This window comes from Cryptomeria japonica, chromosome 9 (assembly GCF_030272615.1).
Source record: "Cryptomeria japonica chromosome 9, Sugi_1.0, whole genome shotgun sequence".
NCBI classification, from domain to species: Eukaryota; Viridiplantae; Streptophyta; class Pinopsida; order Cupressales; family Cupressaceae; genus Cryptomeria; species Cryptomeria japonica.
The window spans coordinates 687,432,106-687,450,270 of NC_081413.1; the positions used below are offsets into that span (position 1 = coordinate 687,432,106).

An 18,165-nucleotide genomic window follows, 5' to 3' on the forward strand; every position below is an offset into this window, starting at 1 on the left:
CCTCTTTGAACCTCTTGGATGGATATTGCCTTCACTTGCACTTCGAAGGTTGCCTTCACTTGTATTCCTGGGATTAGGATTGCCTTCGCTTACACTAGCTCCACCTTCGGCTGGTTTCTCTTCCAAAGTGAAAGTCATAGCTATGCCTTGCTCTCTCAACTTCTGATGCTGCACATCGACCCATCTGCGAGTACAAGACAAGACTGGAGCCATCAAAGCATCTAGATCCACGACCTCGGGCTCATTCCAATCCAACCTTATTGATTTGCTTTCTCGATCATAGGATGACTGGAGATGTCTGCCACTGTCCTGTGCTTGGTCGGCCACTCTGTAAATCTTGCATTTCCTGATGAAATCCAAAGGCAATCTAGAATGCATCTTTCTTTTTACTTCAAGATCGTCTAAGAGATTCATCATAAAATCTTCTATCTGAAATTCATGCTTAAACTTCCTACCGACCGTCTCTTCTATATATCCATGTGGATCAAAGCTTTCTCTCAAGGCAAAGAATGAAAATGAATACAAAGCTAACTCCTTTTCTGCATCATCCATGGCTAAAGCATTAGGACATACCTCAACTGAATTGCCCAAAATGATAGGTACCGGAACTCCATTTCCATGTCTGTGTCTGAATGCCTTCGCATATGCTGCCAACTGTCTTGTTACCTCAAGTAACACAATTCTGTCTGTCGGATATCTCGGCAACATGTATGGAGGTGAAGGACATCCATGAACTCTGATATAAGTAAACTTCGGAAATTGGATAAACCAAGCACCGTACCTCTACACTAGTTCTTGTGCATCTTGAGATAATCTGTTGTGAATCCCGCCTTGCAACGTCCTTGTGATGTTCATCGTGAAGGTATCATTAACTAGCTTGTAGTTGCTTCCTAGCGGATGATGCAAGTGGACATAGGAATCACAAACTCTGACCTCGCCGGGTCCTCTTCCAATCACTCCTCTGTGAGGTAGTCCTGCGTACTCAAAGCTCCTGATCAAGGCATATATGACGTATGAACTCATGTGGAAGGATTTGGTAGCCTTGAGTCTCCTCAACTGTACGTCCAAGCAATGGCTAATCATTCTAGCCCAATGAATTGTTCCTTTTCCCTGAACTATCACTTGGATAAAGTAGAACATCCACTTCTCAAAATAGAAAGCTTGAGGGGCTCCTGTGACTCGGTTGAGCATTGTAATCAAATCTTTGTACTCCTCCTGGAAATCAATCCTGTGTGGTGTGTTCGGGATCTTGCTCAGGCGAGGACGACTCTTGAGTAACCAGTTCTTGTTAATGATGCTTAGGCAAGCATCTAGATCATCTTCGTACATGGACCTGGCTCCTTCTATGCTCTTGTAGACCATATCTCTGTGCTCTGGAAGATGGAAAGCCTCACTTATAGCTTCCTCTGAAAGATAAGCTAAAGTGTTTCCTTCCTTAGACACGATCGTTCTGGACTGTGGATCATAATGACGGGAACACTTGATCATCAATTCATGGCACTGTACTGTTGGAGGGAAGCCGGCCGCCTTAATGATGCCACTTTCGATTATCCTCCGGGCGACAGGTGATGGCTTGCCAATGTAAGGGACCTCTCGAAACTTCTTCGTGCTGAAGTTGCCCAAGTTGGTATCTCCAATGTTGCTCCACTTCGACACGATCTTGGTCTCCACTTCTTCGGTCTTTTGATCTTCCTTCATGAGAGCTGGACGACTGGTGGATGCTCCCGCCTTCGGGGTCGCCATACCTACACAACATTTCACAATAAGAAACTAGATTTTGCAATGTATAACATAGATTAGATTAAAGATTAATTTTAGGAAACTTCATGATAAGTCCTTGAGTTATCATTTCCTAAAAAACGATTGAGCTATTGAAATTCAAATTTTCAAAATTCAAAATTTGAAGGCTATGACGATCAAAATTCAAAACAAAGACAAGGGGTCATCGCCATACCTCACTTGAGAGTTTAACTCTAAAATGCAAAACAAGAAATTCGCTTAGGCACAAATCGATGATTTGAAGCTTCAACGTAATTGTTGTGACCATTTCACACATCGCCCCATTTGAAATAGGGACCCCCTCTTTTTGCTCGTTTTTCGCTCGCCTTTTGCTTCGTTTTTTAGGGTTTTGTTAGTTTGTCAGTTGTCTGGATTTAGGGTCAAGCCTTAGGGCTCCCTTTTCGATCTTTTCAGGCCAGAATCCAGTCAGTCTTGAGAGCTTTTTGAGCCCCTTTTGTAGGATGCAATTTTGAATGAAATGATTTCGCCAAAATGGTCTATTTTCAATTGGAATTTTTGAATACAGAGTCTAAATTTGTCTAAGTGTTGATGATGAAATGTGAATTTTATCCAATTGGGTAATTTTGACCAAATTTTGAGTTTTTTGATGTTTGATCCCGGGCATGGGGAATGATTTGTTTTTGCCTTGTGAAGTGATTAAATGTGTAAAATCTTGATATTTTGGCCTGTAGGAGCAAAATCGCTCCTGTCCCTCAGTGAAGGACCGGAGCTCGTTTTCAAAAATCTTACTGTCTCTGCAGGGTCAAGATGAATTTCGAATTGGAAGTAATAAAGAAAGGCGTGACCTTTCCGTTGAATATAAATTGAAGAATTTCACGAGCACGGAAATGCCCCAGGAAGCAAAATCGCTCCTGTCCCTCAGCGAAGGACCGGAGCTTAAAATCAAATATTGCCTTGTTCTTGCCGGATTTTAACGACTTGATGATTTGAAGAGGTCCAAGGAGATGCATTTTATCAAATGAATATAACTTGAAGTGCCGTCATGAAGGAGAATGACCCAAAATGCAAAAATCGCTCCTGTCCCTCAATCAGGGACCAGGGCGAAATCCATTGTAGCTCCCGTCCCTCTCCCAGGGACCAGAGCAAAATTCTTCATAAGGCACGTTCTGGGCAAAAATCAAGCAAGTTTTATGTTTGAAGGCAAGCAAGGAGGTGAATTGAACCCGTTGAAGATAAATTGAAGATTATAAAACGTCAACAAGGGACCCAAATGCCCAAGTTCGCTCCTGTCCCTCAGTCAGGGACCAGAGCGATTTTTGTCTAAGACAAATTTCTTGCTAAATTACAATCAATCCCAAGGCATGGATGAATGAAAGGAGGTATAACGAGACCATTGAAGATAATTTTCGAAGTTAGCAAAGAAAGATGAAACCTACAAGAGCAAGTTCGCTCCTGTCCCTCGGTCAGGGACCAGGGCAATATAATGATTATTTTGCTTTCTACCTAAGTTCAGGACACTCTAGGACGGAGTACAAGGTGGCAAGGACGTTTCGAAGCGTCTCAATCAAGCACAAAGTTACAAAGACTACTAAGATGAAGGACTTACACCAAAATACCTAGTTCGCTCCTGTCCCTTAGGCAGGGACCAGAGCGAAATTCCTATAAAGGCCTAGATTTCGAAAGTTTATCAAGTATTAAGCGACCAAGGAGGATCAAAGGGACTTTATTTTGCACGATGATAGCAATTGCAAGTTGAAGAAAGCAAACACAAGCTCAAAATACCTAAGTTCGCTCCTGTCCCTCAAGCAGGGACCAGAGCGATATTGACTATAGTTGCCAAATCCTTGAAAAATCACGTTAAGCAAAGATCATGCGAGGTGATAAAAGGTCCAAGGTGTCTTTTGAAGATAATATACAAAGGTTCTAAACGTTAAATAAATACCAATTTGTACAAAGAAGCTATATCGCTCCTGTCCTTTGGACAAGGACCAAAGCGATTTTTATTAAAACCTTCATTTTCTTTCAAATGCATGTCAAGGCAGGGTCGCACAAGGTCAAGGACGCCATTTGGAAAGCGATGAACAAGAGGCAAAGATCAAGAGTTTGCAAATTTGAGCCAGGACACAAGGATCGCTCCTATCCCTCTCCAAGGGACCAGGGCGATGATCCTCCAAACATTGAAAATGCTTTGATAAAACAAATGAGACAAGCGTGGAATAGAGAAACAATGTTATTATTCGCCTTATAAAGAGGATTGGTGATTAAAGAAGCGAGGTCAAGGAGAGGAACACCAGGATCGCTCCTGTCCCTCACCAAGGGACCAGGGCGATGTTTGCTAAGTCACTAGTTATCCTTCAAAGATTATGTCAAAGCAAAGTTATAAGGAGTTTGAAACGTTGTTTGAAAAGTAATGAAGGAGGAATTGATATCAAGGGCGAAGAATTTCAAGTAAAATATAAGGATCGCTCCTGTCCCTCTCCAAGGGACCAGGGCGATATCATATCAAGAAGCATTCGATCACACAAGCAAGTCAATCAAGTTCGAAGGACCCAACGAAAATGGCAAATTCAACGTAAGAATGGAGACTTTGAACGTTAAAATTGCAAGAATCAAGACCAAGATGATGGATCGCTCCTGTCCCTCAGTCAGGGACCAGGGCGATGAGGTTTGTATTTTTTCCACTTTCCAATTTTGGCGCTCAAACAAATATTTTTGAATTTATTTTAAATGCTAAAATTCGATAAATTAAAAAATTCAATTAATTAGCATTTAAATATTGCGCTTGATATTTATTAATTATTTTTGCCTTTGTAAAAAAAAAAAAAAATCGAATTTGACAATTTAAATAATAAAGGCATTTAATAATTAATTATTAATCAATTAAAAAATTAAATGGAGCGCTAGGATTGTGAGGTCGGCTTTGTTATTTATTTAAAAAAAAAAATCATTTTTAATTGCTATATTTTACCAAGGTCGGCCTAAGCAAATTGGTGGTATGAGCGCTTATAAAGGAAGAGTGAAGATTGTTATTTTCACATTATCATTTTACCATTCCATATGCGATTTGAGGAAGACAAGGGAAAGTGCGAATTGTGTGTTAGAAGTGCGAATTTTAGTTCAAGCAAGGTGGTGCGAATTTCTTCAAAGGAAGGTGTAAACATCAATCCAAGGCGCTACGAACTTGAAGTTTACATTTGAGCGAACGTGCCAATCACGTTAAGGACTCCAAGGGTGGCGAGTTGATAAAGGATCGATCATTTAGAGGAAATCACTTGTAAAAGGGCTATCTAACGTCAATTTTACCTAGGCGATTTTATTCATTTTGCGTTCTAGAGTTAGCTCTCTAGTGAGGTATGGCGATATTGCTTTATTGTTTTAATTTTGAACGTTGATCGTCATAGCCTAAGTTTTGAATTTTGAATTTTGAATTCCAGTTCCTCAAATCCTTTTTAGGAAATGATAACTCTAAGACTTATCATGAGGTTTCCTAAAATTTATTCTCTAATCTATGTTATTTATTGCAAAATTTAGTTTCTCATTATGAAATGTTGTGTAGGTATGGCGACCCCGAAGGCGGGAGCATCCACCAGTCGTTCAGCTCTCATAAAGGAAGATCAAAAGACTGAAGAAGTGGAGACGAAGATCGTGTCGAAGTGGAGCAACATTGGAGATACCAACTTGGGTAACTTCAGCACGAAAAAGTTTCGAGAGGTCCCCTACATTGGCAAGCCATCGCCTGTCGCCCGGAGAATAATCGAGAGTGGCATCATTAAGGCAGCCGGCTTTCCTCCAACTGTTCAGTGCCATGAATTAATGATCGAGTGTGCTCATCATTATGATCCTCAGTCTAGAACGATTGTGTCCAATGAAGGAAACACTTTGGCGTACCTTTCAGAGGAAGCTATAAGTGAAGCTTTCCATCTTCCAGAGCATAGGGACATGATATACAAGAGCATAGAGGGAGCCAGGTCCATGTACGAAGATGATCCAGATGCTTGTCTAAGCATCATCAACAAGAACTGGTTACTCAAGAGTCGTCCTCGTCTGAGCAAGATCCCGAACACACCGCACAGGATTGATTTCCAGGAGGAGTACAGAGATTTGATTACCATGCTCAACCGAGTTACGGGAGCCCCTCACGCCTTCTATTTTGAGAAGTGGATGTTCTACTTCATCCAGGTGATTGTTCAAGGGAAAGGTACGATACATTGGGCTAGAATGATTAGCCATTGCTTGGACGTACAGTTGAGGAGACTCAAGGCTACCAAGTCCTTCCACATGAGTTCATACGTCATCTATGCATTGATTAGGAGTTTTGAGTACGCAGGACTACCTCACAGAGGAGTGATTGGAAGAGGACCCGGCGAGGTCAGAGTTTGTGATTCCTATGCCTACTTGCATCATCCGCCAGGAAGTAACTACAAGTTAGTTAATGATACCTTCACGATGAACATCACAAGGACGTTGCAAGGTGGGATTCACAACAGATTATCTCAGGATGCACAGGAATTGGTGCAGAGGTACGGTGCTTGGTTTATTCAGTTTCCGAAGTTCACTTATATTAGAGTGCATGGATGTCCTTTACCTCCATACATGTTGCCGAGATATCCGACAGACAGAATTGTGTTACTTGAAGTAACAAGACAGTTGGAGGCATATGCGAAGGCATTCAGACACAGACATGGGAATGGAGTTCCAGTACCTATCATTTTGGGCAATTCAGTTGAGGTATGTCCTAATGCTCTAGCCATGGATGACGCAGAGAAGGAGTTAGCCTTGTATTCTTTTTCATCTTTTGCTTTGAGAGAAAGCTTTGATCCACATGGACATTTAGAGGAGACAGTCGGCAGGAAGTTTAAGCATGAGTACCAAATTGAAGATTTTATGATGAATCTCTTAGATGATCTTGAAGTGAAACGAAAAATGCATTCTAGATTGCCTTTGGATTTCATCAGGAAATGCAGGATTTACAAAGTGGCCGACCAAGCACAGGACAGTGGCAGACATATCCAGTCATCCTATGATCGAGAAAGCAAATCAATAAGGTTAGATTGGAATGAGCCCGAGGTCGTGGATCTAGATACTTTGATGGCACCAGTCTTGTCTTGTACTCGCAGATGGGTTGACGTACAGCATCAGAAGTTGAGAGAGCAAGGCATAGCTATGACTTTCACTTTGGAAGAGAAACCAGCCGAAGGAGGAGCTAGTGTGAGTGAAGGCAATCCTAATCCTAGAAATTCAGGTGAAGGCAACCTTCGATGTGCCAGTGAGGGCAATCTCCATCCAAGAGGTTCGAAGAGGAAAGAAAGATCAGAAAAGAAGGAGTCTTCAAAGAGGAAGCAAGGGGCCAATCGTGATCGTTCATCCGGTACATCTTCTAGACCAGAGAAAAGGACAATTCAAGTGGAAGAATCTATGGAGTCTATGGTACAGAATGATAGGCAGGAGGAAGGACAGGCACCACAGGGGTCACCAGATGGATCTCTCCAAGATTATGAGCTAGATGAAGATAAAGAGGATAACGAAATAACATCTCCTCCCAGAGAAGAAGAAGTAGTGCACAAAGAAATTCAAGTTCAAGAGACAAGATCGGCCATCCCAGATTGGTTGAAGGAAAGATTAACTAAGGTGATCGTAGTAGAGGACGAGGACAATGCAATTGATTTAGAGAGTCTTGTTGGACGCTCACACGAAGTAACAGAGAAGAGGGAGGCTACCAAGATGTCCAAGATGATTCGAGATGAGACTGGATCTAGAAAACTGCAGATAGCTACACCGGCAGTAGACAAATATGAAGGTGAGATCCTAGCAGAAGAATATGATATACAGACTTTTGAGCTAGGACCATCCACAGCAGAGCAGACATTGGATGATGCTACCGATTCATTTGAAGCATTGAAAGACAAGCTTAGAGAAGAAATGGAGAAGAATAGAAAGCTTGAGGGAGAGAGAGGTGCATGGAGGACATATTTCAGTCATCTCAATGAACCTTTGGGACGTCAGGATCCGGCTAGATCACCAGTGCAGGCACTTCCACTTCAATCGATTGATGAGGCAGAAAGATTCAGGAATATGGTCCAGCGTACGAGTACTTGGATGGATAAATCTCATACAGTTGCCGTAGAGTTTGTAACAAGGATGATGAAAATTATTCATCAAGCTATCCAGGTTCTTGAGATAATCCACAATTTGATGATAACAGTAGCCGCATTCGCTCATACCAAAGATGTTATCATTCCTGTCTTGAAAGTCATTAGACACACATCAAGGAAGGTCTTAGCGCAAGAAAAGATCATGGATGGAGGACCTCACAGTTTGCTTCAATGGTCAACCTTACTCCATATGAAGAGTGTTCTCTTCGAGGACATCAGTGTTAAATGTGGCCAAGTTGAGGAGGTGATCAATCCGATCCAGGACAGAGTATTTGAGGTACTTCGTACCATTCTTGGCAGGAGGATCGAGGTCGAGACAGATGTGGATATGCAGGAATTAGAGGATAGAATCAAAGTCATCTTTTGCAAGGACACTAATGTTACAGACGAGCAATATGATCAGATGTTTGCCACCATGCTCCTGATTGAAAGAACAAAGGAACTTGAATCTACATGGGATGCAGCTCTTCTAGATGCATTCGATCAGGTCATTCACTTAGAAGAAAGTATGAAGAATCTTCCCGAGATTCCAATTGCTGAGATCGAAGGAATCGTATCAAGATTCATTGCATATGCTAAAAAAGAACATTGGAAAGGGAATAAGATTCTAGATGAGAGGTTGTTATAGATGACATGGCATCTTAATTGTCATTGGTTTATGTCTCCTAGGTTTTTGTGCCAAATTTAATATTTGGCTATGCATTTAATATTGTTCAGTAAAAAGGAGGCCATTTGTAACAAACCCTAATTAGGGTTTAGGTGTCATGATCTTGACCGTTGATCTACTTTCAATCTGAACCTTTCATTGTAATTGAGGATGCTATTTATACCCTCATTTTTCATTTCATTTGGAATAGTAATAGATGTGATAGAGAAGAGATAATAGTGAAGAGATTAGAGAAATTAGAGTTTAGAAGCAATTTTATTTTTGTAGCAAGATTGAGTTTGAAGAAAGGAATTCAAGCAATTGTTGTACATGATGACTTGGAAATCAATGAAATATTGAAGTTATGGTGTTTTGTTGCAACTTTCTTGGTTATCTTCATGGTTGTTCAATTTACTTGAATCATGCTCAATCAAAGTAGTGGGTTAATTTGAAGGACATAGTGTGAGACTTGATCTTTGGTAGGATTCGCTTTCCATACCACTAGCTTCTTGCTGATTGTAGGAACGCCTTGCGTGGTCGACTGGATATATTTGAATCACTTAACCTTCAATCATTATTGTATCTTGGATATGTACCTTCGTGGTAGTGTCTTTGATCTTTGATGTGTTGAAAATCATTTTGTTACCTTAGAAGATCGCATCAATTTCAATTGAGTTGTTATCTTATGGCAAAATTGAAGTTGGTTGAATCTTGCCAAGTCTTGTTCACACGAAGTCATTCTTAGGGTTAGACTAGATTAGACCTCTTGAAAACCCTACTCTTTTGTTATTTTTTGAAAAAGCTTCTTAGTTTAGTAAAATTTCAAGCTTTCGGAGCGTAAGACCCCTTGAGGATACAGCAAATCACATCATACCACTGGTGCTTGTCCACACGTAGAGACCCTACTAACCAGAACATTGGAGTCATCCTAACTGATCCTTCATGCGAATCTTCAGCAGTTAGAGGCTTTATTCAAGAGAGGATAAGATGCCTTTGGGTATTTTATTCTGTGTATGATGGTGTACAAAATACACGTCAACAGTAATCTCTCTAGCAATTCGCCACCTTTGGAGGGGGGGTCTTCAATGTCCTTGATGATAGCAAATTCGCCTCAATTTGAAACTAAGTTCGCACTTTGCTTGGAATGGAAATTCGCTCCACTTCCTTTGCTAAATTCGCACTTCTCCTTTATGAAATTCGCTCCTCTGTCTTCTCAAAATCGCATATGAATGAAGGTGAAATGATGATTTGAAAATGAAATTATCACCCTCCCTTTATAGGCGCTTACCCTTACAACTACCTCAAGGCCGACTTTGCAAAATAAGGCAATTTTAAAACAATTTATAAATAAAACCAAAGGCCGACTTTGTAAGAATTTAAATCCAAGCGCTCAAATTTGATTTTTAATTAAATTAATAATTAATTAATTAAATGCCTTTGTTTATTAATTCGATTTTTAAAAAGGCAAAAATTAATTAATAAATGTTTTGCGCTATTTTTAAATGCTTTTTAATTGAATATTCCAATTTATCGATTTTTCTAGCATTTAGTAAAATTCAAAAAAAATGTTTGTTAGCGCCAAATTTGGAAGAGGTAAGGGCACAAACCATTATCGCCCTGGTCCCTGACTGAGGGACAGGAGCGAACTATCCTTTTAGTCTTGATTCTTTTGCCTTTGACTTTCAAAACCTCCATCTTCAGGTTGAAACTGGCATGTTTGCTGGGAATTTCAAACTTGATTAACTTGACTTTGTGGATGAGTGCCTTTTGTGATTAATATCGCCCTGGTCCCTTGGTGAGGGACAGGAGCGAACTTTGTGTTTTCTCCTTGACCTTTGTTTCTACGATCACCAAATTTCATCATGAGGAAGAAACAACGTTAGTCTTTCATTCCATGCTTGTTTCACTTGTCTTTAACAAAGCATTTTGATGCTTGAAGGATTATCGCCCTGGTCCCTTGGTGAGGGACAGGAGCGATCCCTATGTTCTAGCCAAAATTCTTCGTTCTTAACCTTAACTTCTCGTTTGTCGCCTTCAAAATGGTATCTTCGACCTTGTGTAACCTGGCTTTGTCATGATTTTGAAGGAAAACGAGTGATTTAATGAAAATCGCCCTGGTCCTTGCCTGAAGGACAGGAGCGATTTTGTCTCCTTGTTCAAATTGATCACCATTTGACGTTTGGTTTCCTCTCATATCATCTTCTCAAGACACCTTAGACCTTGTGCAACCTTGTACGTCCTTGACTTGGCGTGATTTTTGAATGAACTGGCAAATATAGTGAATATCGCCCTGGTCCCTGACTGAGGGACAGGAGCGATCTTGAAGTTATAGTGCAATTCTTTCATCTTCTTAACTTGTAATTGTCTTCAAGACTCAAAATGATGTTCTTCAATCCCTTTCGAACATTTGAAATGTGAGTGGCAACTTAAATTTGGCCTCATTTGAACATTTCGCTCTGGTCCCTAGGAGAGGGACAGGAGCGAACTTAGGCATTTTAGTGCAAATCTTTCGTCTTTGGTGGTCTTTGTAACTTCTTTCTTCATCGAGACACCTCAAAATGTCCTTACCACCTTACACCTTGACTTTGAGTGACTTGAACTTGGGTAGAAAGCAGGATAACTATCATTTCGCCCTGGTCCCTTGCTGAGGGACAGGAGCGAATTTTCATGTGCAAGCTCATTTACACTTTGCCAACTTCCAAATTTATCTTCAACGGTCTTGTTGTGCCCCATTTCATTCATCCTTGGCCTGGAGTTAGTTCTAACTTGGCAAGAAATTGATCTAAGGCAAAAATCACTCTGGTCCCTGACTGAGGGACAGGAGCGCCTAGGCCAATTTGAGTCCCCTGTTGATGTATTGTAATCTTCAATTTGTCTTCAACGGGTTCATTATACCTTCCTTTCTTGCTTCAAACTTTAAACTTGCTTGATCTTTGCCTAAAACATGCCTCATGAGGAATTTCGCTCTGGTCCCTGGGAGAGGGACGGGAGCTATCATTAAGTTCGCCCTGGTCCCTGGCTGAGGGACAGGAGCGATTTTGCATTTTTGGTCCATTTTCCTCATGTTTACGCTTCCAAATTATATTCAACTGATGAAGTGTACTTCCTTGGTTCTCCTCAATTTGTCAAATCGTTGAAATCCTGCAAGGACAAGGCAATGTTTGATTTTGAGCTCCGGTCCTTCACTGAGGGACAGGAGCGATTTTTGCTCCTGGCACATTTCCATGCTTGTGAAATTCTTCAAATTATATTCAACGGAAAGATCATCCCTCCCTTTATCACTTCCAATTCGAGATTTGTCTTGATCCTGCAGAGACAGTAAAATTTTGAGAAATGAGCTCCGGTCCTTCACTGAGGGACAGGAGCGAATTTGCTCCCACAGGCCAAAATATCAAGATTTCAAGGGTTTTGTCACTTCACAAGGCAAAAACAAATCATTTCCAATGCCCGGGATCAATTATCAAAATTTTCAAAATTAGGTCAAAATCACTCAATCGGACAAAATCAAAAAAAAAAAATCTCATCATTCACACTTAGACAAATTTAGGCTTTGCATTCAAAATTTCAATTGAAACTAGACCAACTCACTTAGCCTTTGGCGAATTCACTTTATTCAAAACTACATCCTACGAGAGGAAGCTCAAAAAGCTCTCAAGACTGACTGGACTCTGGTCTGAAAACATCAAAATGGGAAAACCCTAAGGCTTGACCCTAATCCAGACAACTGACACACTACCAAAACCCTAAAAAGCAAAGCGAAAGGCGAGCAAAACGAGCAAAAAGAGGGGGTCCCCATTTTAATGGGGCGATGTGTGAAATGGTCACAACACGAACCCAGGCAGAATTTTGCCCCTTTTCATAGAAGCCATCAGGAATTTGGTGGAAAAAGTGTTTTTTTTTTTTTACTTTTTTAAATTGTTTTTAATGCCAAAAAGGCATATTCGACCCCCCAATCCTAATTTGATGATTTGAAATACTCTTTAGGAATTATAGGATAAAATTTTGAGAGAGTATAAGGGTAATAAATTCAAGGAAACCGAGCAACCAAATTATTGGAGCCTCTGTTTATCTGTAAGTTTCTTCTTCAATGATGTGTTTTCTGATTTTCTGTAGCATCAAACTAGGTCGATTTCATAATAGTGGATACATGAATTTTCTTACATTGATCCATATCCAGCTTCACAATCAAAATATGATCCAAAAAGGACACAATGAGTTAATATATGAATTTCAAATTATGATTTGTGTGTTCGCATCAGTTGCTCTAATATAAAACTATGGGTCAATGAGTGCTTTGAGAACTTATATGCTGTTCAAGAATTTTTGCTCATCACTCCATAGTTTCATAAAATCTTGCATGGATATAATAGTGTAATATTTGTGTTATATTAGTTTAAAATTTTAAGTCCACTAACAGATTTATGGATCACCTCTGCAAAAGATTTAGAGAGTGTGATATGGACTTTCTAAAGTTATTTGATATTTCATCTAAACTTACACTTTGGCCTAGTTTTATAGGTACGTTACTGGTGGTGGCTATAACTGTTTAGACAGTTTTTGGACCTTTTTTTCACTTTCATAAAAGAGAATTATATTATATGAGAGTGGGAGTGAAACGCTCAAAATTAATTCACTGAATGAATATTGAGAGTTTCACTCCCACTCTCATATAATATAATGCCATTTGACTATTATCATAGTGATGTATTTTGAACTTGGCTACTGCTGCATATATGTATATATTTTTAATTTTTTTATGTTTTTGTACTAACAAACTCAAAACCCAAAAAAAAAATTGTCAAACCCACAAACCCGAACCAGAACCGGCAACTTAGGATCCCAGTTTTCTATTTTCTTATAAATATTCACTTACCCATAGAAACAAAATACTGAATAAGGTTTACAATACACAAGCCATATGGCAAGGATTTGGTGGAACCTTGTCATGCCTAGACTAGCATACATTCTCCCAAAAGCAATTTTGAGTCATATAAAGTTATAAAACACCGGAAGCTTGTAAAAAGTGAAGATCTCAAGGAAAATGCCTAACAAGTTTGGAACTCATTTAGTAAAGATTAAAGAAAAGTTGTAATCTTCTTGTAATAGCATCCAAATCTAGCTTCTCTTAGACTTTTACCCATAACGCTCTTCTTTTGACTATTTCTTAGGTTACTTCCAACTGTTTGTAACTTTGTCATACTAAGCATGCAAGGTTGAGGTATGTTTGTGAATGCATTTTAGAAAATTATCTATTTTCTAAGAAACGGCCCTAATCAGTTTGCTTTAGAAAATGGTCAAAAATCAGTTATTACCCTGTTCAATGTCAATATTTGCTCTAATGTGAATCAACAAGTTTCCAAAACAAAAGCCAGCAGGCCCAGATCTCAGACAACAAAATAGTTAAGAAAGTCAAACTACTGACAAACAAACCAATACATCAGTTCAGAATCAATGTAGATATGGCCAGCAAACACCCAAGCATTAGGCGCATTATTTAGCAAGTTCTGCTTTATTAATAATTCCACAAAGTAAGAGAAGATAACTTCTTTCTACCTAATGTATCCTATGCGGGCATTGCTCTTATACGCAAGATTCATTCCTCTGAGCCAAACAGAGAACTATTTGAACTTTGATTTGTGATGAATATTACTTTTCTAGCCTGCAAGTTCACTAACTTCACTGAAATATTTTTTTTCCATTACATACACAGAGATACCAATTACATAGAGTTATGTCTTAGTATCTTGGGATAGAACTAATCATGGATAATTATTCTTTTCTACAAAACAACACAAGATATTAGAAAATAAAAGTGATCATATATTCAACTATATCTAGAAACAGACACCACAAACATAACAGAATTCGTCAGAAACTAGAAGTTCTCATGAGTTTAAGTCTGTCTAGAAACATCACACCACAATATATTAATTTGCAACAACTAAGCACCTGCAAAACCCAGCGATTGACAATGCATCAGTACTTGACTCAGTTCCTCCAGCCACCATAACGTCTGCATCTCCGAAACGAATCATCCTGAAAGCATCTCCTATAGAATGAGCGCCAGTGGCACAAGCAGTGACTGCTGCATGGTTTGGTCCCTGGGATTCAACTCAAAACAGCGTGTGAGAAAGAAAGTTACAATAAGGCGATAATTCAAGGATAGGATTCTAGAAGTTCCTCTACAAGAACCAGAAATTGGTAGCACTTAAAGGTTGATATCCATATCTTAACAATCAGCTCCTGAAATTAAGATGCAATCCCATGGTCTTTCATCCAATTTTCAAAGCACGTACAACAAAATTTGGAAAAATTAGTTATAAAATTAGGCTTGTATAGAATGAAGTTACCTTAAAGCCATACTTGATGCTGACATGACCTGCTGCCATGTTGATCAATATACGAGGAATGAAGAAAGGACTTAAACGACGCACCCGCTGTGTTGTTAAAACCAAAACCCCAAGCAAATCAGGCAATTGAGCAACATGATTTTTTACAAATACTCTAACTTGTAAAGTGCATGCCATTCACCATGCTATTCAACCAATTAATATAGTTTTCCATACTATTTCCATTTTTTAATAACAAAAAGGTCCATATATTAAGTATAATGGTAAGTGAGGTCCATATATTAAGTATAATGGTAAGTGATTTTACAAAAATCCCTGACAAGCATCAGCTTCTTGGAGATGCTTATAGATGCCCAAATGAGGTGAAAAGAAACATCTCAAAGTTTTCGACCCAGGACTAACAACCTTGATTACAAACATTAATTGCATAGACAGTTGTTTAAAGAAACATTGACAAAAAAATAGATGAGAGGAGCAAATTTAGCCTAGTTGTTTGGGTCTGAGTTACCAGGTTCTGCAAAAAGGCTGCCTATGCCTATATGGGTCCAGTCCAAAGCCTGGACGACTCTAGTATCAAAAAGTAGAGACGAGAGGAGCAGATTTAGTATCAAAAAGTAGAGATGAGAGGAGCAGATTTAGCCTAGTTTGGGTCTGAGTTACCAGGTTCTGCAAAAAGGCCGCCTTTACCTATATGGGTCCAGTCCAAAACCTGGACGACTCTAGGGTTGCCCAAAGTGCCCAAAGCAGACCATGGGAAAACCCAAGCCAAACCCAAGTGAATCCAAGCGGACCTACAAACATCTTGGGCAGAAAAATAAAAAATACATTATACATTTTTTAAAGTAAAAAGTCTTCTAAATACCTAATTTCACCCTAAAGTGAGGGCACTAAACCTCTTTTTCCTCATTTCACAAACACAAGTGAGCAAAACAGATTTTTTGCCTCCAAGCTGCCGTTGTTGGTTTTTTAAGGTTGCTTCATTTTTCTTCGAAGGTGAAGGCTACAAGAGAGAGAAAACCTATTCCAAAAAGAAAGAAATAGTTGCACAAGAAAATTTATCTATCAAAGGTGTGTGAACCTTGTAAAAGAAAATTATAGTTTGAAAATTTATCACTATTTTTAGAAGTGTTTTTTCTTTTCTAAGTTTTGAATTTTTGTAAACCTTTATACATAATACAAGAGTTATAATGCTAACTCTTCATTTTTTTAATACAACCATGATTGAACAACTTCATGGCAATGGGGGTTATAAGAATTCATATGGTTGAGTGAAAGATCGTCTATACACCATTACCAGCTATGGAATAAGAATTTATCTAAAGCCAAATAAAAAGGCTTGCCAAAGCAACAAATAATGAGATTTATTAAAGAACAAGTGGATGTTGACATAGCAAGTAATAGATCAAAGGAAAGAGCACATTCTCTTTCCAAGAAAGGATTGTAGAAACCTAGTGGCTTGTCACAACCAACTAGCCCACATACTTTCATGACACCATCTTCTGTAATGTCCCCTTTTCATTATAGGATTTAATAATAAACAATAATAATAAAATTATAAATATAAAAGAATAAAATTAAACATAACCATAACTAAAATTTAGTTAAGTTTAATGAATGGTCAAAAGGCATAAGATGACAGTTTGTGACTCCCTCAAACATGTGACATAAAAGGGAGAAAAGAAATTTATTTGAAAGGGGGTTAAATTTGGGAATCAGAAGTGCAGATCTGATTGTGAAAGGTTGTATCCTTGCCAAAGGGCATACATGATGAAGAGGTGTGACCTCTCCTTCACATTGAGAGATATGAAGGAAAGGAATCAAAGCATCCAGTGAGATCACTATTAATCAGATCAGATCAGAACTGTTATTAAGTTACAGGCAGTAACATCCTTGTTCTAGGTGGTATGCATGGAGATGTGCTTAATATATAAAGCCTGATAATGTTCTTATGCAGAATTTAGTAGTAATATTGATAATATTAATATAGACTGTAATATGAATGAAAGTCGTACTTAATTTCATAAGCATTCATAATACATGAAAGATTATTATATTATTGGCCTAGTCTTAATTCCTTACTAAGTCCTATGAGTGGATAGGTTGGTGTGTGTAGGGAAATGTGAGTAAACCCAATCACAAGTGATGGTAAGCCCAAAATGGGTAGGAACGTAGTTCTGGGCCTTGAGTAGCCTCCTTGTAGGTGGTGTCAGCACCCTATGACAGTAAATCCCCAACCCTCATTAGGATTAGGAAAGAGAATTAAGGTAGGACTGAAATGTCAAATGTATTGACAATAATAATTAATGCATTGGGTTAAGAAATGTGAACTGAAACCACAATAATGTATAGTAACATGTGTTAATTTATTGGGAAACAGATAGCCTCTTAGTAGGATACATTACATCTTCCCAAGAAAAGAATACCCCCTTTTCTCATAAAAGAGACCTATTGGAAAAAGCCTTCAAAAGAAATGAGGGAGGATGCAAAAGAGAGCATCCCTCATTGCATTTATGTCAACATGTTTTCTTTTAACCATGTTAGATTGCCATATTGGTAGGATATGGTAGTGGAGATTGCCAATGTACCTACTAATTATATTAGTCTTAGCTATGAAAAGATGCACACCACCTTACTAGCCAACGAGAAAGCTTCTGTAGAGTTATCATTGATTGCAATCAAGGATACAAGGCCCAAATAAGTGTGCCCATCATTTCTGATGGATGAAAAGATTGCAAAAATAGACCACTAATCAATGTCAGTGCACTGTCCCCTAAAAGGGCAATATTTCCAAAGATTGAAAATTGTGAGGGGCAAGTGAAGGATACAACTTTTATTGCCAATATCCTCATACAATTCATTGACATGGTGGGCCCCAAAAAAAATGTCCAATTCAAACAAATTAAAAATTGTAGAAGTGCCTAATTCAATAGTGTAGACTCAGAGAGTACATATGGATGTATTTTTTGGACACCATTTGTTGTCTACTCACTCAACTTGATATTGCAAAAAAATGGCACATAGATCAAGCGGATCAAAGAAATATACAAGTCCATAAGATTCAATTGCTTGTGGCAAATCATCATATGACACAAGCCATCTTTAGAACCTTTTCCAACTTGGAGCTATTGAAGGTAATTTAAATTTTACTTTTTAGTATATTTTTAACTTTATTATTTGTGACATGTCATCTACATTTTAATATATTTTTTTTGTTTTATTTTTTGCACCATGTTAAACTGTCAATGCTTGATTTGCATCACACACAATCATCTTAAGA

General features: G+C 38.7%; 1 protein-coding gene across 1 annotated transcript in view; it reads right to left on the reverse strand.

Annotated features, from left to right (window-relative positions):
- Window positions 1–18,165, reverse strand: part of LOC131073947 (3-oxoacyl-[acyl-carrier-protein] synthase, mitochondrial) — a 50,599-nt gene that overhangs the window by 11,684 nt on the left and 20,750 nt on the right. The window contains exons 5-6 of the mRNA XM_058010476.1: window positions 14,889–14,975; window positions 14,488–14,639 (exon numbers count right to left, since the gene is read on the reverse strand). Of these exons, the coding sequence (XP_057866459.1) occupies window positions 14,488–14,639; window positions 14,889–14,975 (239 nt within the window). The remainder of the gene's footprint in view (window positions 1–14,487; window positions 14,640–14,888; window positions 14,976–18,165) is intronic.